We start from the raw sequence: 27,895 nt of genomic DNA, 5'->3' as shown, positions 1-27,895 counted from the left end.
AAGGAGGGAACAATGCTATGCTGAGAGAAGAAGGAAGATTTACATTTTCAGGGTAGCTGCAGTTTGGACCCCCTCGCTTCCTCCTGGATGGATAAAACTCTGCAAAAGTTTAATGTTATTCTCTGCTGCCGCAGCAAAAGGATATCCGACAATATCTCTTTGACAGGTAGGTGTCCCATTGCACTCGAAATGTAGATATAAACAGAAGCAGACACGTTATTATATCATTCATATCCAAAAGTCTTAATCAAAACAACAGTGAACCCAGTCAAGAGTACAGTATTATATGAACACTTTTATTTAAACAGAACATTTTTAGATTATATCAAGGTAAGTTAACCGTCTGTGTCCACAGCAACGTGATGAGCACTTTCATTTCACTTTACTAAAATGCCCTAAAGAAATGCCCTAAAAGAAGCCCTTTATTAAAAGATATGTAACGGCATCAATTGAATACATCTTTCAGCTGGTTACAATAACTGTTTTCTTGTCACTTTGAGAACAAATTTGCTCCTCAATTTCAGGTAATATTCTGGTTCACTTTCCAACTTGTTGTTGGGGGTGATTTCTTGCTGATACATTGTATCTTGATAGAGTTTATATTTTCCCATATGTCTAAATTAGACTGATTTTTAAATTGATATTTAATTGTAAATATCAAAAAAAAACGAGTCAAGTGAAAATAAATTATATTGATAGAACAAATAAGATAAAAAGAAATTACAGTAATGTAAAAAGACCAGCAGACATTATTTCAAGTCTAAGACTGTTCAAAGTTGAGACTGTGTGTGAGTGTGTGTGTGTGCTCGTGCTTGTGTAACTACTTAACCAGGGTCAAGAAGACATAATATTACTAGTTGCCAGGTATTTTGTCCCTTGTTTATTAGATAGTAAGACCTTTTGACCACCAGTGCACCAGTATCAGTGTGACAGGTGGGCCCACTCGGCTCTTTTTTCAATTTTTTTTTAACTACGTTTCTTGTTCGATCAATGACTTTTACAGGTTTGACAAGTTGACATTTTGTAATTGCAAGACAACTCTTCAGTATTCGAGTCTCATTTGATAAACACGTAGGTCAAACAGAGCTTCTCTGGTTAAGAATGTAAATAAAGTGATTATTTGATAGCAAAGAGAAAGAATGCATGCTCAGCCTGCCTGGTGGGTGATGATGCCGGAGAACATCTTCCTTGGAGATTCACCTTCTGGTCTCCTGCGTTCTCACTTTCAGTTCACTAAACTGCCAGCAGTGGTCAGCCATGTCTCACATCAACACCACCGAGCTGCAGTGGTTCCTGTTCTCCTTTCTGCAGCGTTGCTTCAACGGCACTGGTATAGTGGTTCCACCGGGACCACCATCGGAGAGCGGGACCGGCACCCAGCCAGTGGAGCAGCAGCAGCAAGTTGCGGCCCTGGCTCCCGCTCAGGCTCAGGGGGTCGTGTACATCCTCCTGGTGGTCGGCATGTTTAGCTTTTTCACCTTTGGCATCATGCTCAGCTACATTCGTTCCAGGAAGCTGGAAAGCTCTGACGACCCGTACCATCAGTACATCGCCCAGGACTGGAGCAGGGCCCAGAGACCGCCCAGGGCCGTGGCTCAGGCTCTTCACCGGGCAGTGACGGGTGACGGAGCCCGTGATGTGGAGCCGGTTGTCATCTGCAACCCTGCGACCGAGCAGCCAGAATAGAGCTCACGGGGTAGCTGGGGTTCTTACGTGGGCCCCAAAGAACCACAGGGGCCCAAGGGAATGCCAGCAAGTCCTCAAAAGGATTTTTGTATTAATGCTCCTCTGTGTTGCTAAAAGTTCAATTTAAAACAGAATGTTCAAATATTAATCAAAAATGAGTAGAGTACTGGACAATTTCTTTTTTGGTGAATAGGACATTTGAATCAGTTGTGGTATTATTTTGAATATTTAATTTTTTTTATTTTGAATATATGTCAGTTTTTTTGGCTGGAGATATATTTTCTGAATGTTCTTATTTTTCCCTCTTCATTTACAGCACTAGTTCCCATTCAGAACTGGAACTGCCCTATGTTAGATCATTACCGTTTAAAATGACACATATGCAGAGTTTTCCAGATTAAAAAAAACAATAATCTACCTATATTCTATGATATTCTGTGGGGAGATTTAGACCGACCTTGAAATGTCTTGGTTCTTCTTTAATTCATATTATTAAAAATAGATTTTTTGCACTATCATTATTGATGCAAAGGAAATGACAAAAATCTGCTTCACAGAAGTATTTTAGATACTTCAGTGTTGTAAAAATAGTTATTTGTTAATGATACTGTACATACTGGAATTTAATTTAAAGCACTGACACAACAGAATTCATAATGACAGAATCAAATGTTTGACTGTTAAATATCTATTTTAGTCATTTTAAAAAATGTCAGCTCACTTTTTTATGTCAAGGTCCTTTTCCTGCATATTTTTCATCTTTATATTCTATGGTGTCTCAATGTATTAATGGTATTTTAAAGACCTATCAGAATTGTTCAGCCATGCAAGCCCAAAACGTTCATGAACTTTTAAAATATGCCATTTCCTATGTCAGGACTTTTTAATGTATATGAACACTAGAAAAAAAAAAATGCAGACCCAGACCAGGTGAGAAAGCATAATTCTTCAAAAGGTTCCTTGCTCTTTGGTGAGTAGACCTCAAGTTCAACTCTCATTGAAAAAGTGACCGACATATAGCTTTTATCACCTTTCATTGACACACAGCTGAAGCAGGAACCTGCTACTAGAATATCGGGTGATATTAATTCATCTTACATACTGCACAAGATGGGCTGAGGTGGGACCTGACAGGGAGTACTGAATTAGAGTGGCTCGAAGCAGCTGTTAGAAAGACACTGTGTTGGCCAACAAAGGAAAACTAACATCAACACCGCCTTTCAAGTTACTTGTACACAATTGTTTTGAATTTTTTAACACATTATTAGGATACTGTTTATCCCTGTGTATAAATAAGAGTGCATCCCTTCACAGGAGACATGGCATCACAAGGAGTGCAGTTTCCACTTTCTACAAGAGAAAGTCAGATCTGCATAAGTGCACACTACCTGAATAAATTCTCCAGAAATATCCTGATTTTTAAATGTGTGTTGCCTTTCCAAAGCCTGCAATTTTGGCATCTGAGAACATTCATGACTGAGGAAGTCCATTTAGTGAATTGCTCTTGGCAAAAGCATCACTGAAAATCCTGCACACAGCACAGCAAATATACTGAATTGGAAACATAAAAATGTTGTCCTTAATTTTTTTCATAATGGGATTGCTTTTCTCAACCTTCAAAAAAACTTTGATGAGCGATAGAGACACAAAGTGACACCAGCAAGGTAGTGGAACAGTCGGTGAATTTATCTACTAGAATGTGTCTGAATTTCAGCTTTTTTGTTTGAAAATATTCTGAATCCATAAGATTAGGCCTTGTTTCATATTTTTAGGCGATCCTACTGTATTGGCTCTTTTTTTCTCCTCTTTTCTCCTCTCCCTTTCCTGCTGTCTTTGCTTCTGCTGATCTACTCTGTGTTGGCTGGCTTCCTTCTCAGCACGCTCAACCTCTCTTGACAAACTGAAGTGAACCATTTGCATGTTGAGCAGTGGCACAATGAGGTTGAAATTGTCTACTATCTTATTGAGTTTCACCAGCTCTTCCTCTACAGATGCACAGAGCTGCTCCCACTGCCTCTGCTGACTTGGGCTGATAGGGTCGTCCAGTCGTGCCCTACCCCTCAACAACTTGTTTCGGATATTGGCCGCGGTCTCTCGGATGTCACGTTGCGTGACAACCCAGGGTGGTTGGTAACCATTGTCTATGAGGATGCGGTTGAGGTTGTGCGTCATGGGATCAGCGTATGGATTGTGCTCAAACTTGTTAAGAGGCTTGCCAGCGCCACTTAGATTCCTAAAGTCCCCCCGGGCCATGGACTCCTGTATCAGGTCCTCCACCAGCCTCTCCACAGCCTGAGTGATCTTTATCTTTCGGCTGCGTTGACGCATGTCCCGTTCCACCAGCGCCCCCTCAGCTGCTGCTGCTCGCTCATGCTTCCTCTGTCTATAGTCCAGGATCTTTTCAGATGCATGGTCAACGCGAAACTGCGCATATTGACGCTCTCGCTGGCTTGGTGTACCTGAGCCCACTCCCTCATAGGTGAGGTACTGTCTATGTTGAGGAGCCACACCTCTGGACTTTTCCTCATCATCCGCCTCCTTCCCCTCATCACGCAGCTTGGCCCTACTCTGATGTGCCAGCACGGAGCGGTAGGCCTCCTCTACCTGAGCAAACAGGGCAGGATCTGCAGTTGGAGCTCCCGAGTCTGGATGATAGAGCTTGGCCAGGCGAAGGTAGGACTCTTTCACCTGTGCAGGGCTGATTTGCTCCTCTTCAGGCAGCTGTAGCAGCCTGTAACTCTCTTGCAGGCCTTGACTGATATGAGGTCGGGAGCTGAACTCTCTGAGGAAAAGCGAACGTCGAGACAGAAGAAGCAGTACACGGCAATGGTGAATGTCACTGCAGGACACCAAGACACACCTCATTTCTGGCAGACTCCTGTGAGCACACAAATCAAATGCAATCAGTTTGACAGCTCTCTTGGTGTCTAAAATATCAGTGAAGTTAGAAATAAAAACAGAATATAAAAAAGCAGTAAGACTCTTTTACAAAAAGTAAACAGTCATTCATTCATTTATTAGCTATCACTTATATTGGTATATATTGGAAATGCAAACCACTGCATCACTCAAAAGTTAAAACAAAAGTTGGCCAGCCAACCCTCACTGCTCGAAGTTTATATTTTGCTTTTGTTCTTCGTTTCAGAGGATTCATTGATTTGGAGCTGTTGTACCATTACACGAGGGTGACATTAACATGTTGTAAATCCATTTTACACAACCAGAATTGCATCATGTCAGATACTAAAAGACCCTTACTCGATTTTTGGCACTGACACTGACACTGACACCAGTATTTAGTATTTATATAAAGTATTAATATTGCCACACAACTCGAAAAGGATAGAAAATGTGTGTCAATATAACCGAATGCATCGCACTGACAAATACACTACATGTCTTGAATAAAAAATTAAATATGATGAAAGCACAATCTACATCTTAAATGCACGCCTGGTACTAAAGATGTACAGGAGACCAAGCGACTTATACTGATTGAACCTCAATATCTATCTTGAACTTCCCCCCCTGAATTGGTTTATCTACCATATGAGGTTCTACAAGCTGCAGTAATTTTAAACATCCGGCATTTTAAAAACATAAACTTGTTTTTAACCAGCTATTAAAAGAAATCATGAGGCTTAATTGCGAATGGGGGTCACTTCTATCTCATGAGTAAGGCTCCTTAACGAAAAGCATGGTCTACATTAGACAGCTCTGCATTTCATGTATATTGTGGCGAGCTGGGGATTAGCAAAGCATCAAAAAGTGTCAAGGACAAATTACTCTTCAGAAAATGTTTTTAATTAAACAAACAGAACAGTGGAAACTCAAGGGTTATGTCTCTCAGCGCTAACAGTTAGCCCCGAGGCTGCACTCCCCCGTTATGGTAGCTAACAGCGCAGCTTAGTGTCACACATTGAACACAACATTTTACAATCATTCAACCATGGAGTTGTTTAACATAGAACCAAGAGAAGCTCCCAGCAGTTATCATCATTATTATTATTTGCAAAGAATGCTGGGGTTCGGCTGGCCAGTCCCCAGCCCCAAGCTACAGTATCATACAGCGACAGGGTGGGCGGTCAAACAGATAGCATTTAAGCTCGGTCGTGTTTTAAAAAAAAAAAAAAAATTGCGAAATTCCAACGGCTATCCATTCTGGGGGCAGTATCTCTTCATTTTAAGGAGTTTTTTTTTACTGTTGACGCCCTCCAAAGGTATAAGTGGAAGTTCCTAAAAGCATTGGCCGGAAGGTGAATGTACGACGAAAATACCCAGAAAACTAAGTTAACACTGAAAGCGACATTTCACTAAAGACCACCGACTGACATCCAAGACCTCACTCCTGTCAATCGCTTCGCATGTAACTGTTTGAATTTACCTTAAAATAATCACGAAAAGAGGTCAGGTCATCGGTGTGTTGAGGTTTGTTCTTCTTCTGAGATAGAAAGCAGTGTATTGTGGACACTCTCCTACTAGCGCCTCCCCGGGACAGGAGCGGGAAAACAGGGCTTCTCTTTCCGTAACGCTGCGTTAAAAACCTTGATATATCAACCAGATTTAACGCGGATATGAAGTGGTGGCTGTCAAAACCATGGGAAGTGCAAGAACGATGACGGTAACACGAAGCACCCTCCAGAGCTCTCAAACTAACATCGTTTAAGAAGACGATACAGAGACGTCTCTGCAGTCACAAGTCCGGCGAAATTCTGAGTTTAATAGTCATTGTTTGTCTCAATTGGTCAGACAATGTCTCAAAACTTGACAGAAGTTTGAATTTTAAATTATTCATGGCGTATCAAATAGCCCGGTGGGGCAGAACCAGCAGTTAGCAACGGAAGTCCCCAGTGCGCATGCTCTGTGGGCGGGGTTACTTTGGATTATTCGTGTGTATTTTATTGTATTTCAAATACTTTTTAGTTTTGTTGGAAGTGAAAGGAAAACTGCATTCTTCTAGGTTTTATTCAATGTTGACATCCATTCATTGCTGAGGCAGTTGCTGCCACATTTTCACCTGACCTGTGGCTTAACGTGAATCAAAAGGATTTAAAAACTAACAGAAACAATACACCATATCACCCCAAAGGCCCTCTTTCTGCGATATGCTCTGCAGAAAGTCTCAAAATTATATCCTCGTTGTCTTCTTTGAATGGTTGGTTGCTATGTGGAAAATAACTAAAGGATGTTTACCTTTTTGACTGAATCCTCATTTTTCAAAAACAAGTGGACCAAGATGACTTGGGGTGTTCTTAAGCAAGTTTCAGAAGTGAAAATATCAGCAGAAAAGGTGAAAAACATATGATTTAGCCAAATTGCAATGCATGGTTTAAACATGTATGAAACACTGGCGCATTTTTGCCCAATTTCATGATATAAATATATATCATGAAACCTTATTTTCATTACCTTTCTTAGGATTTTGAGCATTTCCAAAATGAAGATTCAGTCAAAATGAATCATCTTTAAGAAAATGTAAGCGCTTGACCTCTCGATGCAAGAGAAGTGTTTTTTTCAGATATTATGCACATATTATGATAATGTGAACATACCAAGAAAAAAAACCCATTCCCTGTAACCACGGCAGTGTTGATGGCAACCTTGTGCTTTCCTTTAGCAATGAGATATTGTTTGGTAAGAGTGGGATTTGTGTGCCTTCATCTCCTATTGAGTGTCAGTGGGACACGAAACACCTTCCTCAACTTGTCTGGATAAAGTGGGAGAGTAAAGGCCGTATAACAGGTTGCCCCTGGATCACTCTCCCACCGCAGAGTTACACATTATCTGGCCACGCAGACCCTGAACATATGAGGCAGAAAAACTCTACATTCCAAAACCACACACTGGAACAGGTGTTTGCTTGTGTCCTTGCAGACAGCCTTTTCATCTGTTTATTTCAGTAGAAATTGTGGTAAAATAGAAGTCATCCAGATTTCAACTAGTCAAGATGCTGACAATGAAACCCACAAAGCTCCCTGACAGAAGATGGTAATGAATAAGTATGAGAAAAAAAAAAAGACCAAACATACAGTGTACTCTGAAGAGTCATCAACAGAGACAGTGTCATGAGGCGGGGGGCGGACTCGGAGTGGGAACCACCCCACCAAGGCTGAAATCAGGGTTGGAACTCTTTATTTAGGTAGGGCAAGACGAGGGGGACATGGTGGGCCGAGCTACAGGCACACACAGGCAGGGTCTCTGGCAATACCCCGGCCCCGAGACAGTCGCACAAAGGCTGGGTCTCACCAGGCTGAGTCTCAGGCAGGGTCTCAGGAAGGGTCCCAGGCGGAGTTACAGGAAGGGCCCCACAATTCTCCAGCCCTGGGCAGGGTCTCAGGAAGGGTCTCCGGCAGGGTCTCAGGCAGGGTCCCAGGAAGGGTCCCTGGCAAAGTCACAGGAAGGGTCCCACAATCCTCCAGCCCTGGGCAGGGTATCAGGAAGGGTCTCAGGAAGGTCTCACAGGCGGAGTCACAGACAGGGTCCCAGGCAGGGTCACAGGAAGGGTCACAGGCAGAGTTCCACAATCCTCCAGCCCGAGGAAGGGTCTCACAGTCCTCCAGCCCTGGGACCTCTTCTCGAGTCCCTCTCGAGCCTTCTCGATCCCTCGCAAATTCCCCGGCCCCGAGCAGAGCGTGCCGCTGCTCTTTATGGGGGCTCTTTTTGGTGCCGCTGCTCTTTATGGGGCCGGGATCGAGAAGGCTCGAGAGGGACTCGAGAAGAGGTCCCAGGGCTGGAGGTTAGTGTTTTGGTGTAAATTGGACCAAGATGATGTGGGCAGAAATGGCTTTAAATCTAACTGACTGGTCCATCAATGAGTATTTGAGTGGTAATGTGATTTATAAATCTTGATTGCTTAATTGCAGCTCCCCAATACTTCAAGGTAACTTTAATCGAAAACATTCACACAGTTAGATTGTAAACACAGAAATATTGTTCATGTATTCATAATTGTCATCTTTAATCTGTGTATAAAATCTACGTTTATATTCTAACAACTGTATTTTTTTTTACAGTGATTTGAGCTCTGTCATCAGGTATGGCTCCTCTTCCTCAAGAATCTCATAGAAAATTTGTTTGCACATTCCTCCAGCCATTAGCGGACCATTGAAGATAGCTCTGATCTTTGCCTGATTGGTGGCCAGAGCATTGATATTGTTATAAATTTCTTGAGAGATGACTCTGTGATGCAAGAGGTGGTCTAAAATTGAGTCGACGTTGGTCACTCTTCTGATCAGCGCAAGCCGATGATTATCCAGGAATTGAGTGTCTGTGGAGGGGAAAAAAGAAAAGAAAAACTGCTTTAGAGGATTTCTGTGAAAGGCTGTTTTCTAACAAAGAAAAAACACAAAATAATTAAAAAAAGAAAAAATAATTTTCTTTTGTGTACAATCAGTTGAGTCCTTCGGTGTATAGGCATGACTGTTTTAGTTAGAGCAGCGCTCCATAAATGGTTCTTCCAGTGACGGCATATGGCTCCCTGACAATTTTGAGTTGGAAAAAAAAAATCAGTTTGGTACAGATTTTAAAATAGTTGTGATATTTCTTCAAAATACTGTGTCATTTTAAAGTAAACAGAAATTAGTTTTGAAGATAAATTTCACAGGTCCCCCATTGGGTCAGGAACCAATGGCTTCCCAGCACGTCCTTGTAAAGGTGAAGAAATTAATTTTTATCAGATAGCCAACTAGTTTATCCGCTTCAAGCCATGTAATGGGAAAGATGGCTAGAGAAAAAAAGACGATGATTACCGTGCATTCCAGGCTGCGTGGACAGAGGAATTTTGCATTTGGATCTGCGATATGTCTAATTAATATGCGATGATAAAATTGCATCGATTAAATAGTCAGACATGAAGCGGCACTTCAAACAAATCCATGTGGCACAAAAGGTCGCATTAAAAGTAAGACATATTTGATTTATCATACGTTAAAAATACTATCAAATGCAAACATGTTCTCAATAAAATATATTCAGAAATATTTGGCTTTTATAGCTCTCCCAGTCAAAAAGGTTCCTGACCCCTGAGTTAAGTTAGCTCAGTGTGAAAAGAGAACAAATGGAAAGTTAGGAAACATTTCCCTATTTCAAACTACTTTTATCCAGTGTCCCCATCTCTATGCTCAGGAGCAACTTCCTGACTGTTCATTTTACGACTGTTCATGAGCAAATCGGAATTGGGAAATTCACTTGTCTATATCTACAATATCTCAATATGGGCGTTTTAGTTGGACTAAAATCTCTTTGTGCATGGAGTTTAATGTTTTCAAGCCTCTGGTTCAATGGGGGATGGAGGAATTTAGCTTCCTCCTTTTTCTATATTCTGACAGCAGATATACATCCATTTTGGGTGAGCAGCTGCCCTGCCTCCACAAGAAGGTGGATAATTTGAAACCTGGCAACCTTCTCCATCCTCACTGGCATCTTTTCAGGTCATAGACTGGAGCAAATTGCATTAAAACTGAATTTTAAGCAAGAAGCGACAATCAAGATTGTGTTTATCATGGCAGAGTGATATTGGATTGTTTTATTATACACTGCGTGCACAGCTATTAGGCAAGTTGTATTTTTGAGGATTCATTTTGTTATCGTACAACTTCAGCGCTCGTGGGCGATCCAAAATGTTAAACCCTCAAACCAGAATATTTAAGTAGCAAAAGTGAAGTTTTGGCTTTTTTGAGAGAATATATGTACACCATTCTAAGCAACTATTAGTGTGCAGAATTATTATGCAACTAAATGAAAAACAAAAGATTTTCCCATCTCACTTGTTTATTTTCACCTGTCAAAGTGAGAATAATAAACAAACTCAAAATTTAGTAAATATTTCTGAAATTTCCAAAACAACAAAAGAAAAAATCTGACACCTATGTCACCTTTTTTTTTTCAACAACAGTTACAAGCCATCCGTTCACAGAGTCAGTCGGTTTCTCTATCTGGTCAGAATCAACTTTTTGTGCAGCCGCAACCACAGCCTCCTAGACACTGTTCAGAGAGGTGTAATGTTTACCCTCACTGTAAATTTCCTGCTAAAAAAGGGCCTAAAACTTCTCAATAGGGTTTAAGTCATGTGAAGAAGGGGACATGTCATTATTTTGTCATCTTTAATGCCTTTACTGGCCAGCCACTTTGAGAAAAATCAAAGTCTTCTTAAAAGATGCAGACTTTTCCCTGTATGACCGCTTGAAGAAAGTGTCTTCTAAAAATTGGCAGTAGATCTGAGAGTTTTGAGTCAATTTTCAACCCAAAAGATCCAACTAGCTTATCTTTAATAATACCTGCCCATACTTGCACTCCAACCCCACCTTGCTGGCGTCTGAGTCGAAGTGGAGCTCTGTGTCAGTTACTGATCCGACCGAGGGCCCATCCATCTGCTCCATCAAGAGCCATTGCATCGCATCGGTCAACAAAACCTTTGGAAAATCTGTCTTCAGATATTCTTGGCCCATTCTCGACAACTTATATGTCTTGCCCAGAGATGGTCGGGTTTCAGCCTTTTTTAGCTTGGCCATGTCACTGAGAACTGAACACCTCGTACTTCTTGACATTATGGCAGCACTTGAGGATGATGGGTTCCTGGTAGCTTCTTGTTTTATTCTTCGACGGTTAATTTGCGTCTTTTCTTCTCGACACATTTCTTACGACCCTGTTGACTATTTGCAACAAAACTTTTGATGGTTCTGTGATCAAGCCCCAAAATCTTAGATATTTTAAGAGTGCCGCATCCCTCTGAAAGACTTTTTACAATTTTTGACTTTTCAGAGTCAGTTAAATCTCTTTTTAGGCCAATTTTTCATGAGGAGAAGAATCTGCCAAATAACTTTGCACACCTTGATATAGGGTCTTGATCTCCTTAGGCGACACCCTTCCTCATTACACAAATACACATCACCTGATACACATTAAATCCAATAAGCATTCAAGTTTCTACAGTTTGGAGTTGGAAATTATGGATAAAGATATAATATGATCAAAATAATCACTTGCCTAATAATTGTGCACACAGTGTATTAAAACTGCTACTGATTATCAGGACACTTACATCTGTCCACTGAGGAAGCTGGTGCTGCTGCGGATCCCGGGGTTGCAAATCCTGCTACCGCTCCAGCTGGAGGTGTTGGAGGGTAAATGAATTTAAGCATACATTTTTGCAAAAACACAGAAATATCACCAAGGAAAGGGCTTGTAGAGACTGTAATATTTTTCATACAGATGAAGATAATCCTGTAAACATTAGTATATTACTAAGTTATGTTATTATTATAACTCTGTGTGTTCAAGATTTGTAAGCATTGGCGTTTTAATTAGATTTCTCTTATTCTAATAACTTTTTGTCTGATCAAGTACACCATACTGTGTAGTCAAAATGACTACTTGTATAATCTGACGATTCCATACTATTTATTCATGCGTCCGTAAAGCACACTTATTGTCATAAAATCCAATAAAGTGCTCAAAACCTAGGCATCTGTCACAGATGGAATTTAAACCTAAGAAAAAGCAGGAGTAAATAAAATTGCTTTACTGTCCATTGGAGCACCATTGGAGTCAGTTTTTTCCTTCCTCTTGAAAGGGTTTCATTTTTCCAACCAAACTTGTAAATTACTGAAATGAACATTTTTATGTACCTTTTCAAATCAAGTCTGAACAAAAATTACAAGGAGTATTTCATTGTATTGCACATTTGCTTGATAATAAAGTGGTAATAGTTATGGGAAGAACAGCGTTCAATTGTAAAGTAATACACACCGAAGCTTATCGTGTGTTTTGATACAATTGGAAATTACTCACTGTTGCCAGAGCCAGGAATTGGGAGGGTTCCACCTGTCTCTTCAGCTGCAAATAAAGAGGAAAGCAGTTGTTATTTTCCACTACAATAAAAACATGGCGGAACTCCTTTTTTTTTTGAGACACCGGATCTGCGGTGGCACACATTACATATTCTCCAAGCTCGGCTATATGTGAAGCACAGACGATCCATAACCTGTTACATTTTGACAGTTCGATTAATATGTATAAATTAGCGTTTAATTATCAATTGAACGCTCTTGGAGCAACGACTGTGGCTACCTTTGGCCCGAAGGTGCGCACAGGGCCGATCTGCCGGTCACATGAACGACCCACTCGTGTCCCGGTCAGACCCCTCTGACACCCCAAGAGGCGCAAAGTACGGCTGATAGACGACTTCCGCGAATTTGAGCGGGCCGAGGCGGAACCCGTGTCGCCTTTTAAGCTATGTCGGGGTAAAAATGTGCGCAAAAGTGAAACTAAAAAGTTCTGATTCAATACGCGCCAAAAAGTAAACTTGGCCGCGCTCAGCGAGGCTCACCCAGCCTCTTCGCCAGCGCCTTGCAGTCCATCCTGTCGAGGATCCCGATCGCCACGTCCCGGGCCCCCTCCTCGGTGAACGTGGACACCATCATGTCCGTAATTTCGAGATGATCTTTTCCATCCACCTTGATACGCCTAATCCTCGGCTCTTCCCTGCGATCGCGGAGCTCCATGCAGAAGTGTTTGAAGTGCTCCCTGCTCAGGTCCGACAATACGTCCGCTAAAGCCATAGTGATGGTTTTGGACATCTTTCAGCTCGATGCCGACACGAGAAATCACAAAGACAACGGCGTGGACGAAACAGTGTCGTGTTCGCAAATGTCAAATCATTTGGTCACTCTGAGACTCCTCCTTTTTTTGTTACGTTTTCCTTCAGTCCGTTTCCGAGGCGGAAAGTTACTGACCAGGGAAGAAGGGGGGCGCTGTTACTCCAACTCACGCAATTTCATATACACTTTATTTACACGAGACACTAGGCTTTCACAGTCAATTCCTGCAAATAATCTAGATTTGTGATTTAGGAAAAGAGGTAGACATGAATTTTGTAAAAGAAAAAAAAAAAGCTTATAAACACTTTGTACAAATCAGTTATTTCTGTGTAATTTCAACTGGAATTCCCCAAATGAGTATCATTATGTAGTGCTTAAACTGTCGTTCAGGTATTTTCCTGCCCTGAGGTGCTTGCCCCCCCCAAAAAAAAACAAACAAACATACAAACAAACAAAAACAACTTTCGCTTTCCGTAATCATGACCTAGTTCCTGCTTCTACAGGCAACGCTGAACAGGTTTCTCTCTTGAGCTTTTTAAATGTGTTTTTTTTTTTTTTTTTTTTTGTGCTTTCCTTTAAAAATGCCATTCCACTCATCTCCAGACACCTGTTTTCACAAAATCAGCCCAAACATATCGAGAGGATTCACATGTGACTCTCTTTTCTAATTCCTGTAGCACTGCCACAGTTTCTAGACACAAACCACATTATTACATTTTGCCCTGAAAAAATTACATACAATATGTTAACGAGGCGTCTGTTCTACCGCCGAACCCACGACACTTCCTCAGCCACAAGTCAAGGAGGCAGGAAATATGTTCGGAGGGCTTGATACTTGGATAATTCATGTGAACCCCTCCCAGATAGCAGCGCCAGCAGTGTTGGCACTTCATCCCTACTCCCATCTTTCACAGCTGTGCTCAGACGCCGCGGCGGCTGCTCCCCCCGCGCACTGCCATGACTCCGTGTTCGAGGGCAAAACGTTCAGACTGCTCAGGACCTCCTGCGCCGTCTTTCCCAGCATCCCTTGCATGTCACAGACAAAGCGGTACACGTAACGTTTCCCCGCCGTCTTGTGAATGATGTTCTTGTGATAGTAGTAGCGTAGGCCGCGGCTCAGCTTCTCGTAGTTCATCTTGGGTTTATTCTTGCACTGGCCCCACCGCTTCGCCACCTGTGACATCGGCAGAACCCCGCTCAGGAGTTGCACATTGGCAAGTTCGTGCCTCAGAACAGAAAACCATCCCCTCAACTATCCGGTGAGAGAAACCCGCGGGCAAACTTGACTCACCTCAGTGGGGTCTGACATCTTGAACTCCCACCCGTCGCCCGTCCAGGAGATGAAGGTGCGGCAGGCAGAGTCCAAAAGTAGCTCCAGTAAAAACTGCCACAACTGGATCGGGCCGGAGCCTAAATATTTTTTTTTTTAATATACAAAATACAGTGATGACTTAAGTTGCAGAAGAAGAAGCTCCTTTGACATGTACAAACCCAGAAATGGATTCAATTGCAAGTTACAAGAAATACCTTTATTGCCACATTCAGCTATACATGCAGCACATCACTAAAATTTGACCATTGCACTTAACCCTCATATTATGTTAACAGTCAATTTGACCCATTTCACCCATTGACCCAATGGGTCAAATTGGCCCTTAACATAATATGAGGGTTAAACCATCATTGATGGGCCATGAACGGTGCAAGGGGAGCAATTCCGGATTCTGTGTCTTGCTCTACAACACTTCAGCTGGCTAGGAGGAGCGCGGGAATCGAACAATGAACGATGACCCCCGTGACCCCCCGAGCCACGCCACCCCCATGCAGCCGGTGCAATTTATATTGCGAATTTATGAAAAAGGGGGAATGTTGTGATCGAGAATGTCCAGAATAAAGACAGTGATAACAACAAATCACATTCTAACCTGGGTATGCCGACATGCCCGTCATCTGGGTCTCCCTTTCTGGCCTCTGCAGGTGGCTGTTTTTACGTTTGACCACACGGGGACAATATTGCTCTGAGAACTGTGGAGTAGAGTTGGAAGGGCAGGTGGCGGGAGCTGGGTGTGGCACAGCGCCGGCGAAGCTGGGTGAGGCGTATTCAGGCCAATAGGAGGTCTTTCTTTGACCTTCGGACTCATAAATATCAGCGGTGTGACAGGAGAAACTCTGATCGGACTCACCTGGACCAAAGAGAGAGGGACACGCAGTTATAGGAGCGTCCTCGAGAGAAAAGTGAACGTTAAAACGCTTTAATTTGAAATGTACTTGGTCCTTTACCAGGGAGGAAGGTGCTGTGATTAATTGCAGCTCCCCAATACTTCAAGGTAACTTTAATCGAAAACATTCACACAGTTAGATTGTAAACATAGAAATATTGTTCATGTATTCATAATTGTCATCTTAAATCTGTGTATAAAATCTACGTTTATATTCTAACAACTGTATTTTTTTTTTTTACAGTGATTTGAGCTCTGCCATCAGGTATGGCTCCTCTTCCTCAAGAATCTCATAGAAAATTTGGTTGCACATTCCTCCAGCCATTAGCGGACCATTGAAGATAGCTCTGACCTTTGCCTGATTGGTGGCCAGAGCATTGATATTGTTATAAATTTCTTGAGAGATGACTCTGCGATGCAAGAGGTGGTCTAAAATTGAGTCGACGTTGGTCACTCTTCTGATCAGCGCAAGCCGATGATTAACCAGGAATTGAGTGTCTGTGGAGGGGAAAAAAGAAAAGAAAAACTGCTTTAGAGGATTTCTGTGAAAGGCTGTTTTCTAACAAAGAAAAAACACAAAATAATTAAAAAAAGAAAAAATAATTTTCTTTTGTGTACAATCAGTTGAGTCCTTCGGTGTATAGGCATGACTGTTTTAGTTAGAGCAGCGCTCCATAAATGGTTCTTCCAGTGACGGCATATGGCTCCCTGACAATTTTGAGTTGGAAAAAAAAAATCAGTTTGGTACAGATTTTAAAATAGTTGTGATATTTCTTCAAAATACTGTGTCATTTTAAAGTAAACAGAAATTAGTTTTGAAGATAAATTTCACAGGTCCCCCATTGGGTCAGGAACCAATGGCTTCCCAGCACGTCCTTGTAAAGGTGAAGAAATTAATTTTTATCAGATAGCCAACTAGTTTATCCGCTTCAAGCCATGTAATGGGAAAGATGGCTAGAGAAAAAAAGACGATGATTACCGTGCATTCCAGGCTGCGTGGACAGAGGAATTTTGCATTTGGATCTGCGATATGTCTAATTAATATGCGATGATAAAATTGCATCGATTAAATAGTCAGACATGAAGCGGCACTTCAAACAAATCCATGTGGCACAAAAGGTCGCATTAAAAGTAAGACATATTTGGTTTATCATACGTTAAAAATACTATCAAATGCAAACATGTTCTCAATAAAATATATTCAGAAATATTTGGCTTTTATAGCTCTCCCAGTCAAAAAGGTTCCTGACCCCTGAGTTAAGTTAGCTCAGTGTGAAAAGAGAACAAATGGAAAGTTAGGAAACATTTCCCTATTTCAAACTACTTTTATCCAGTGTCCCCATCTCTATGCTCAGGAGCAACTTCCTGACTGTTCATTTTACGACTGTTCATGAGCAAATCGGAATTGGGAAATTCACTTGTCTATATCTACAATATCTCAATATGGGCGTTTTAGTTGGACTAAAATCTCTTTGTGCATGGAGTTTAATGTTTTCAAGCCTCTGGTTCAATGGGGGATGGAGGAATTTAGCTTCCTCCTTTTTCTATATTCTGACAGCAGATATACATCCATTTTGGGTGAGCAGCTGCCCTGCCTCCACAAGAAGGTGGATAATTTGAAACCTGGCAACCTTCTCCATCCTCACTGGCATCTTTTCAGGTCATAGACTGGAGCAAATTGCATTAAAACTGAATTTTAAGCAAGAAGCGACAATCAAGATTGTGTTTATCATGGCAGAGTGATATTGGATTGTTTTATTATACACTGCGTGCACAGCTATTAGGCAAGTTGTATTTTTGAGGATTCATTTTGTTATCGTACAACTTCAGCGCTCGTGGGCGATCCAAAATGTTAAACCCTCAAACCAGAATATTTAAGTAGCAAAAGTGAAGTTTTGGCTTTTTTGAGAGAATATATGTACACCATTCTAAGCAACTATTAGTGTGCAGAATTATTATGCAACTAAATGAAAAACAAAAGATTTTCCCATCTCACTTGTTTATTTTCACCTGTCAAAGTGAGAATAATAAACAAACTCAAAATTTAGTAAATATTTCTGAAATTTCCAAAACAACAAAAGAAAAAATCTCTGACACCTATGTCACCTTTTTTTTTTCAACAACAGTTACAAGCCATCCGTTCACAGAGTCAGTCGGTTTCTCTATCTGGTCAGAATCAACTTTTTGCGCAGCCGCAACCACAGCCTCCTAGACACTGTTCAGAGAGGTGTAATGTTTACCCTCACTGTAAATTTCCTGCTAAAAAAGGGCCTAAAACTTCTCAATAGGGTTTAAGTCATGTGAAGAAGGGGACATGTCATTATTTTGTCATCTTTAATGCCTTTACTGGCCAGCCACTTTGAGAAAAATCAAAGTCTTCTTAAAAGATGCAGACTTTTCCCTGTATGACCGCTTGAAGAAAGTGTCTTCTAAAAATTGGCAGTAGATCTGAGAGTTTTGAGTCAATTTTCAACCCAAAAGATCCAACTAGCTTATCTTTAATAATACCTGCCCATACTTGCACCCCAACCCCACCTTGCTGGCGTCTGAGTCGAAGTGGAGCTCTGTGTCAGTTACTGATCCGACCGAGGGCCCATCCATCTGCTCCATCAAGAGCCATTGCATCGCATCGGTCAACAAAACCTTTGGAAAATCTGTCTTCAGATATTCTTGGCCCATTCTCGACAACTTATATGTCTTGCCCAGAGATGGTCGGGTTTCAGCCTTTTTTAGCTTGGCCATGTCACTGAGAACTGAACACCTCGTACTTCTTGACATTATGGCAGCACTTGAGGATGATGGGTTCCTGGTAGCTTCTTGTTTTATTCTTCGACGGTTAATTTGCGTCCTTTCTTCTCGACACATTTCTTACGACCCTGTTGACTATTTGCAACAAAACTTTTGATGGTTCTGTGATCAAGCCCCAAAATCTTAGATATTTTAAGAGTGCCGCATCCCTCTGAAAGACTTTTTACAATTTTTGACTTTTCAGAGTCAGTTAAATCTCTTTTTAGGCCAATTTTTCATGAGGAGAAGAATCTGCCAAATAACTTTGCACACCTTGATATAGGGTCTTGATCTCCTTAGGCGACACCCTTCCTCATTACACAAATACACATCACCTGATACACATTAAATCCAATAAGCATTCAAGTTTCTACAGTTTGGAGTTGGAAATTATGGATAAAGATATAATATGATCAAAATAATCACTTGCCTAATAATTGTGCACACAGTGTATTAAAACTGCTACTGATTATCAGGACACTTACATCTGTCCACTGAGGAAGCTGGTGCTGCTGCGGATCCCGGGGTTGCAAATCCTGCTTCCGCTCCAGCTGGAGGTGTTGGAGGGAAAATGAATTTAAGCATACATTTTTGTAAAAACACAGAAATATCACCAAGGAAAGGGCTTGTAGAGACTGTAATATTTTTCATACAGATGAAGATAATCCTGTAAACATTAGTATATTACTAAGTTATGTTATTATTATAACTCTGTGTGTTCAAGATTTGTAAGCATTGGCGTTTTAATTAGATTTCTCTTATTCTAATAACTTTTTGTCTGATCAAGTACACCATACTGTGTAGTCAAAATGACTACTTGTATAATCTGACGATTCCATACTATTTATTCATGCGTCCGTAAAGCACACTTATTGTCATAAAATCCAATAAAGTGCTCAAAACCTGGGCATCTGTCACAGATGGAATTTAAACCTAAGAAAAAGCAGGAGTGAATAAAATTGCTTTACTGTCCATTGGAGCACCATTGGAGTCAGTTTTTTCCTTCCTCTTGAAAGGGTTTCATTTTTCCAACCAAACTTGTAAATTACTGAAATGAACATTTTTATGTACCTTTTCAAATCAAGTCTGAACAAAAATTACAAGGAGTATTTCATTGTATTGCACATTTGCTTGATAATAAAGTGGTAATAGTTATGGGAAGAACAGCGTTCAATTGTAAAGTAATACACACCGAAGCTTATCGTGTATTTTGATACAATTGGAAACTACTCACTGTTGCCAGAGCCAGGAATTAGGAGCGTTCGACCTGTCTCTTCAGCTGCAAATAAAGAGGAAAGCAGTTGTTATTTTCCATTACAATAAAAACATGGCGGAACTCCTTTTTTTTTTTGAGACACCGGATCTGCGGTGGCACACATTACTTATTCTCCAAGCTCGGCTATATGTGAAGCACAGACGATCCATAACCTGTTACATTTTGACAGTTCGATTAATATGTATAAATTAGCGTTTAATTATCAATTGAACGCTCTTGGAGCAACGACTGTGGCTACCTTTGGCCCGAAGGTGCGCACAGGGCCGATCTGCCGGTAAATGAACGACCCACTCGTGTCCCGGTCAGACCCCTCTGACACCCCAAGAGGCGCAAAGTACGGCTGATGGACAACTTCCGCGAATTTGAGCGGGCCGAGGCGGAACCCGTGTCGCCTTTTAAACTATGTCGAGGTAAAAATGTGCGCAAAAGTGAAACTAAAAAGTTCTGATTCATTACGCGCCAAAAAGTAAACTTGGCCGCGCTCAGCGAAGCTCACCCAGCCTCTTCGCCAGCGCCTTGCAGTCCATCCTGTCGAGGATCCCGATCGCCACGTCCCGGGCCCCCTCCTCGGTGAACGTGGACACCATCATGTCCGTAATTTCGAGATGATCTTTTCCATCCACCTTGATACGCCTAATCCTCGGCTCTTCCCTGCGATCGCGGAGCTCCATGCAGAAGTGTTTGAATTGCTCCCTGCTCAGGTCCGACAATACGTCCGCTAAAGCCATAGTGATGGTTTTGGACATCTTTCAGCTCGATGCCGACACGAGAAATCACAAAGACAACGGCGTGGACGAAACAGTGTCGTGTTCGCAAATGTCAAATCATTTGGTCACTCTGAGACTCCTCCTTTTTTTGTTACGTCTTCCTTCAGTCCGTTTCCGAGGCGGAAAGTTACTGACCAGGGAAGAAGGCGGGCGCTGTTACTCCAACTCACGCAATTTCATATACACTTTATTTACACGAGACACTAGGCTTTCACAGTCAATTCCTGCAAATAATCTAGATTTGTGATTTAGGAAAAGAGGTAGACATGAATTTTGTAAAAGAAAAAAAAAAGCTTATAAACACTTTGTACAAATCAGTTATTTCTGTGTAATTTCAACTGGAATTCCCCAAATGAGTATCATTATGTAGTGCTTAAACTGTCGTTCAGGTATTTTCCTGCCCTGAGGTGCTTGCCCCCCCCAAAAAAAAACAAACAAACATACAAACAAACAAAAACAACTTTCGCTTTCCGTAATCATGACCTAGTTCCTGCTTCTACAGGCAACGCTGAACAGGTTTCTCTCTTGAGCTTTTTAAATGTGTTTTTTTTTTTTTTTTTTTGTGCTTTCCTTTAAAAATGCCATTCCACTCATCTCCAGACACCTGTTTTCACAAAATCAGCCCAAACATATCGAGAGGATTCACATGTGACTCTCTTTTCTAATTCCTGTAGCACTGCCACAGTTTCTAGACACAAACCACATTATTACATTTTGCCCTGAAAAAATTACATACAATATGTTGACGAGGCGTCTGTTCTACCGCCGAACCCACGACACTTCCTCAGCCACAAGTCAAGGAGGCAGGAAATATGTTCGGAGGGCTTGATACTTGGATAATTCATGTGAACCCCTCCCAGATAGCAGCGCCAGCAGTGTTGGCACTTCATCCCTACTCCCATCTTTCACAGCTGTGCTCAGACGCCGCGGCGGCTGCTCCCCCCGCGCACTGCCATGACTCCGTGTTCGAGGGCAAAACGTTCAGACTGCTCAGGACCTCCTGCGCCGTCTTTCCCAGCATCCCTTGCATGTCACAGACAAAGCGGTACACGTAACGTTTCCCCGCCGTCTTGTGAATGATGTTCTTGTGATAGTAGTAGCGTAGGCCGCGGCTCAGCTTCTCGTAGTTCATCTTGGGTTTATTCTTGCACTGGCCCCACCGCTTCGCCACCTGTGACATCGGCAGAACCCCGCTCAGGAGTTGCACATTGGCAAGTTCGTGCCTCAGAACAGAAAACCATCCCCTCAACTATCCGGTGAGAGAAACCCGCGGGCAAACTTGACTCACCTCAGTGGGGTCTGACATCTTGAACTCCCACCCGTCGCCCGTCCAGGAGATGAAGGTGCGGCAGGCAGAGTCCAAAAGTAGCTCCAGTAAAAACTGCCACAACTGGATCGGGCCGGAGCCTAAATATTTTTTTTTTTAATATACAAAATACAGTGATGACTTAAGTTGCAGAAGAAGAAGCTCTTTTGACATGTACAAACCCAGAAATGGATTCAATTGCAAGTTACAAGAAATACCTTTATTGCCACATTCAGCTATACATGCAGCACATCACTAAAATTTGACCATTGCACTTAACCCTCATATTATGTTAACAGTCAATTTGACCCATTTCACCCATTGACCCAATGGGTCAAATTGGCCCTTAACATAATATGAGGGTTAAACCATCATTGATGGGCCATGAACGGTGCAAGGGGAGCAATTCCGGATTCTGTGTCTTGCTCTACAACACTTCAGCTGGCTAGGAGGAGCGCGGGAATCGAACAATGAACGATGACCCCCGTGACCCCCCGAGCCACGCCACCCCCATGCAGCCGGTGCAATTTATATTGCGAATTTATGAAAAAGGGGGAATGTTGTGATCGAGAATGTCCAGAAGAAAGACAGTGATAACAACAAATCACATTCTAACCTGGGTATGCCGACATGCCCGTCATCTGGGTCTCCCTTTCTGGCCTCTGCAGGTGGCTGTTTTTACGTTTGACCACACGGGGACAATATTGCTCTGAGAACTGTGGAGTAGAGTTGGAAGGGCAGGTGGCGGGAGCTGGGTGTGGCACAGCGCCGGCGAAGCTGGGTGAGGCGTATTCAGGCCAATAGGAGGTCTTTCTTTGACCTTCGGACTCATAAATATCAGCGGTGTGACAGGAGAAACTCTGATCGGACTCACCTGGACCAAAGAGAGAGGGACACGCAGTTATAGGAGCGTCCTCGAGAGAAAAGTGAACGTTAAAACGCTTTAATTTGAAATGTACTTGGTCCTTTACCAGGGAGGAAGGTGCTGTGATTAATTGCAGCTCCCCAATACTTCAAGGTAACTTTAATCGAAAACATTCACACAGTTAGATTGTAAACATAGAAATATTGTTCATGTATTCATAATTGTCATCTTAAATCTGTGTATAAAATCTACGTTTATATTCTAACAACTGTATTTTTTTTTTTTACAGTGATTTGAGCTCTGCCATCAGGTATGGCTCCTCTTCCTCAAGAATCTCATAGAAAATTTGGTTGCACATTCCTCCAGCCATTAGCGGACCATTGAAGATAGCTCTGACCTTTGCCTGATTGGTGGCCAGAGCATTGATATTGTTATAAATTTCTTGAGAGATGACTCTGCGATGCAAGAGGTGGTCTAAAATTGAGTCGACGTTGGTCACTCTTCTGATCAGCGCAAGCCGATGATCAACCAGGAATTGAGTGTCTGTGGAGGGGAAAAAAGAAAAGAAAAACTGCTTTAGAGGATTTCTGTGAAAGGCTGTTTTCTAACAAAGAAAAAACACAAAATAATTAAAAAAAGAAAAAATAATTTTCTTTTGTGTACAATCAGTTGAGTCCTTCGGTGTATAGGCATGACTGTTTTAGTTAGAGCAGCGCTCCATAAATGGTTCTTCCAGTGACGGCATATGGCTCCCTGACAATTTTGAGTTGGAAAAAAAAAATCAGTTTGGTACAGATTTTAAAATAGTTGTGATATTTCTTCAAAATACTGTGTCATTTTAAAGTAAACAGAAATTAGTTTTGAAGATAAATTTCACAGGTCCCCCATTGGGTCAGGAACCAATGGCTTCCCAGCACGTCCTTGTAAAGGTGAAGAAATTAATTTTTATCAGATAGCCAACTAGTTTATCCGCTTCAAGCCATGTAATGGGAAAGATGGCTAGAGAAAAAAAGACGATGATTACCGTGCATTCCAGGCTGCGTGGACAGAGGAATTTTGCATTTGGATCTGCGATATGTCTAATTAATATGCGATGATAAAATTGCATCGATTAAATAGTCAGACATGAAGCGGCACTTCAAACAAATCCATGTGGCACAAAAGGTCGCATTAAAAGTAAGACATATTTGGTTTATCATACGTTAAAAATACTATCAAATGCAAACATGTTCTCAATAAAATATATTCAGAAATATTTGGCTTTTATAGCTCTCCCAGTCAAAAAGGTTCCTGACCCCTGAGTTAAGTTAGCTCAGTGTGAAAAGAGAACAAATGGAAAGTTAGGAAACATTTCCCTATTTCAAACTACTTTTATCCAGTGTCCCCATCTCTATGCTCAGGAGCAACTTCCTGACTGTTCATTTTGCGACTGTTCATGAGCAAATCGGAATTGGGAAATTCACTTGTCTATATCTACAATATCTCAATATGGGCGTTTTAGTTGGACTAAAATCTCTTTGTGCATGGAGTTTAATGTTTTCAAGCCTCTGGTTCAATGGGGGATGGAGGAATTTAGCTTCCTCCTTTTTCTATATTCTGACAGCAGATATACATCCATTTTGGGTGAGCAGCTGCCCTGCCTCCACAAGAAGGTGGATAATTTGAAACCTGGCAACCTTCTCCATCCTCACTGGCATCTTTTCAGGTCATAGACTGGAGCAAATTGCATTAAAACTGAATTTTAAGCAAGAAGCGACAATCAAGATTGTGTTTATCATGGCAGAGTGATATTGGATTGTTTTATTATACACTGCGTGCACAGCTATTAGGCAAGTTGTATTTTTGAGGATTCATTTTGTTATCGTACAACTTCAGCGCTCGTGGGCGATCCAAAATGTTAAACCCTCAAACCAGAATATTTAAGTAGCAAAAGTGAAGTTTTGGCTTTTTTGAGAGAATATATGTACACCATTCTAAGCAACTATTAGTGTGCAGAATTATTATGCAACTAAATGAAAAACAAAAGATTTTCCCATCTCACTTGTTTATTTTCACCTGTCAAAGTGAGAATAATAAACAAACTCAAAATTTAGTAAATATTTCTGAAATTTCCAAAACAACAAAAGAAAAAATCTCTGACACCTATGTCACCTTTTTTTTTTCAACAACAGTTACAAGCCATCCGTTCACAGAGTCAGTCGGTTTCTCTATCTGGTCAGAATCAACTTTTTGCGCAGCCGCAACCACAGCCTCCTAGACACTGTTCAGAGAGGTGTAATGTTTACCCTCACTGTAAATTTCCTGCTAAAAAAGGGCCTAAAACTTCTCAATAGGGTTTAAGTCATGTGAAGAAGGGGACATGTCATTATTTTGTCATCTTTAATGCCTTTACTGGCCAGCCACTTTGAGAAAAATCAAAGTCTTCTTAAAAGATGCAGACTTTTCCCTGTATGACCGCTTGAAGAAAGTGTCTTCTAAAAATTGGCAGTAGATCTGAGAGTTTTGAGTCAATTTTCAACCCAAAAGATCCAACTAGCTTATCTTTAATAATACCTGCCCATACTTGCACCCCAACCCCACCTTGCTGGCGTCTGAGTCGAAGTGGAGCTCTGTGTCAGTTACTGATCCGACCGAGGGCCCATCCATCTGCTCCATCAAGAGCCATTGCATCGCATCGGTCAACAAAACCTTTGGAAAATCTGTCTTCAGATATTCTTGGCCCATTCTCGACAACTTATATGTCTTGCCCAGAGATGGTCGGGTTTCAGCCTTTTTTAGCTTGGCCATGTCACTGAGAACTGAACACCTCGTACTTCTTGACATTATGGCAGCACTTGAGGATGATGGGTTCCTGGTAGCTTCTTGTTTTATTCTTCGACGGTTAATTTGCGTCCTTTCTTCTCGACACATTTCTTACGACCCTGTTGACTATTTGCAACAAAACTTTTGATGGTTCTGTGATCAAGCCCCAAAATCTTAGATATTTTAAGAGTGCCGCATCCCTCTGAAAGACTTTTTACAATTTTTGACTTTTCAGAGTCAGTTAAATCTCTTTTTAGGCCAATTTTTCATGAGGAGAAGAATCTGCCAAATAACTTTGCACACCTTGATATAGGGTCTTGATCTCCTTAGGCGACACCCTTCCTCATTACACAAATACACATCACCTGATACACATTAAATCCAATAAGCATTCAAGTTTCTACAGTTTGGAGTTGGAAATTATGGATAAAGATATAATATGATCAAAATAATCACTTGCCTAATAATTGTGCACACAGTGTATTAAAACTGCTACTGATTATCAGGACACTTACATCTGTCCACTGAGGAAGCTGGTGCTGCTGCGGATCCCGGGGTTGCAAATCCTGCTTCCGCTCCAGCTGGAGGTGTTGGAGGGAAAATGAATTTAAGCATACATTTTTGCAAAAACACAGAAATATCACCAAGGAAAGGGCTTGTAGAGACTGTAATATTTTTCATACAGATGAAGATAATCCTGTAAACATTAGTATATTACTAAGTTATGTTATTATTATTATAACTCTGTGTGTTCAAGATTTGTAAGCATTGGCGTTTTAATTAGATTTCTCTTATTCTAATAACTTTTTGTCTGATCAAGTACACCATACTGTGTAGTCAAAATGACTACTTGTATAATCTGACGATTCCATACTATTTATTCATGCGTCCGTAAAGCACACTTATTGTCATAAAATCCAATAAAGTGCTCAAAACCTGGGCATCTGTCACAGATGGAATTTAAACCTAAGAAAAAGCAGGAGTAAATAAAATTGCTTTACTGTCCATTGGAGCACCATTGGAGTCAGTTTTTTCCTTCCTCTTGAAAGGGTTTCATTTTTCCAACCAAACTTGTAAATTACTGAAATGAACATTTTTATGTACCTTTTCAAATCAAGTCTGAACAAAAATTACAAGGAGTATTTCATTGTATTGCACATTTGCTTGATAATAAAGTGGTAATAGTTATGGGAAGAACAGCGTTCAATTGTAAAGTAATACACACCGAAGCTTATCGTGTATTTTGATACAATTGGAAACTACTCACTGTTGCCAGAGCCAGGAATTAGGAGCGTTCGACCTGTCTCTTCAGCTGCAAATAAAGAGGAAAGCAGTTGTTATTTTCCATTACAATAAAAACATGGCGGAACTCCTTTTTTTTTGAGACACCGGATCTGCGGTGGCACACGTTACTTATTCTCCAAGCTCGGCTATATGTGAAGCACAGACGATCCATAACCTGTTACATTTTGACAGTTCGATTAATATGTATAAATTAGCGTTTAATTATCAATTGAACGCTCTTGGAGCAACGACTGTGGCTACCTTTGGCCCGAAGGTGCGCACAGGGCCGATCTGCCGGTAAATGAACGACCCACTCGTGTCCCGGTCAGACCCCTCTGACACCCCAAGAGGCGCAAAGTACGGCTGATGGACAACTTCCGCGAATTTGAGCGGGCCGAGGCGGAACCCGTGTCGCCTTTTAAACTATGTCGAGGTAAAAATGTGCGCAAAAGTGAAACTAAAAAGTTCTGATTCATTACGCGCCAAAAAGTAAACTTGGCCGCGCTCAGCGAAGCTCACCCAGCCTCTTCGCCAGCGCCTTGCAGTCCATCCTGTCGAGGATCCCGATCGCCACGTCCCGGGCCCCCTCCTCGGTGAACGTGGACACCATCATGTCCGTAATTTCGAGATGATCTTTTCCATCCACCTTGATACGCCTAATCCTCGGCTCTTCCCTGCGATCGCGGAGCTCCATGCAGAAGTGTTTGAATTGCTCCCTGCTCAGGTCCGACAATACGTCCGCTAAAGCCATAGTGATGGTTTTGGACATCTTTCAGCTCGATGCCGACACGAGAAGTCACAAAGACAACGGCGTGGACGAAACAGTGTCGTGTTCGCAAATGTCAAATCATTTGGTCACTCTGAGACTCCTCCTTTTTTTGTTACGTCTTCCTTCAGTCCGTTTCCGAGGCGGAAAGTTACTGACCAGGGAAGAAGGGGGACGCTGTTACTCCAACTCACGCAATTTCATATACACTTTATTTACACGAGACACTAGGCTTTCACAGTCAATTCCTGCAAATAATCTAGATTTGTGATTTAGGAAAAGAGGTAGACATGAATTTTGTAAAAGAAAAAAAAAAAGCTTATAAACACTTTGTACAAATCAGTTATTTCTGTGTAATTTCAACTGGAATTCCCCAAATGAGTATCATTATGTAGTGCTTAAACTGTCGTTCAGGTATTTTCCTGCCCTGAGGTGCTTGCCCCCCCCCAAAAAAAACAAACAAACATACAAACAAACAAAAACAACTTTCGCTTTCCGTAATCATGACCTAGTTCCTGCTTCTACAGGCAACGCTGAACA

At 41.5% G+C, this 27,895-nt stretch overlaps 3 protein-coding genes across 4 annotated transcripts; all 3 read right to left on the bottom strand.

Annotated features, from left to right (window-relative positions):
* Positions 1-316: 316 nt before the first annotated feature.
* LOC147230303 (dnaJ homolog subfamily C member 28-like) lies at positions 317-6,122 on the bottom strand. Its single transcript, XM_086153608.1, has 2 exons — positions 6,071-6,122; positions 317-4,564 (listed from the first exon to the last, which is right to left on the bottom strand). The coding sequence occupies exon 2, from the start codon at positions 4,549-4,551 to the stop codon at positions 3,397-3,399; it is 1,155 nt and encodes a 384-aa protein (XP_086009734.1). The 5' UTR covers positions 4,552-4,564; positions 6,071-6,122; the 3' UTR covers positions 317-3,396.
* Positions 6,123-8,421: 2,299 nt separating this feature from the next.
* Positions 8,422-20,370, bottom strand: LOC147230302 (uncharacterized). Its single transcript, XM_086154418.1, has 11 exons — positions 20,062-20,370; positions 19,524-19,568; positions 18,775-18,840; positions 15,855-16,000; positions 15,232-15,466; positions 14,575-14,693; positions 14,284-14,457; positions 13,013-13,262; positions 12,475-12,519; positions 11,726-11,791; positions 8,422-8,953 (listed from the first exon to the last, which is right to left on the bottom strand). Exons 1-11 carry the CDS (start codon positions 20,309-20,311, stop codon positions 8,694-8,696), a joined length of 1,656 nt encoding a protein of 551 aa, XP_086010544.1. The 5' UTR covers positions 20,312-20,370; the 3' UTR covers positions 8,422-8,693.
* A 122-nt stretch (positions 20,371-20,492) lies between these two features.
* On the bottom strand, positions 20,493-27,407 carry LOC147230301 (apoptosis-associated speck-like protein containing a CARD). Of its 2 annotated transcripts, XM_086153606.1 has the most exons (6): positions 27,109-27,407; positions 26,573-26,617; positions 25,821-25,886; positions 22,901-23,046; positions 22,255-22,512; positions 21,618-21,739 (listed from the first exon to the last, which is right to left on the bottom strand). In XM_086153606.1, the coding sequence occupies exons 1-5, from the start codon at positions 27,356-27,358 to the stop codon at positions 22,276-22,278; spliced, it is 744 nt and encodes a 247-aa protein (XP_086009732.1). In that variant the 5' UTR covers positions 27,359-27,407; the 3' UTR covers positions 21,618-21,739; positions 22,255-22,275. The 2 variants fall into 2 exon arrangements, with proteins under 2 accessions (XP_086009733.1, XP_086009732.1); XM_086153607.1 differs by lacking the exons at positions 22,901-23,046; positions 25,821-25,886; positions 26,573-26,617; positions 27,109-27,407 and adding exons at positions 20,493-21,503; positions 22,610-22,814 and having other exon boundaries at positions 21,621-21,739.
* Positions 27,408-27,895: the final 488 nt, after the last annotated feature.

Source organism: Fistularia commersonii, chromosome 10, assembly GCF_037954325.1.
Source record: "Fistularia commersonii isolate RoL2024-O1a breed Wild chromosome 10, RoL_Fcom_v1.0, whole genome shotgun sequence".
Lineage (NCBI taxonomy): Eukaryota > Metazoa > Chordata > Actinopteri > Syngnathiformes > Fistulariidae > Fistularia > Fistularia commersonii.
This window is presented reverse-complemented; position numbering and strand designations above follow the sequence as displayed.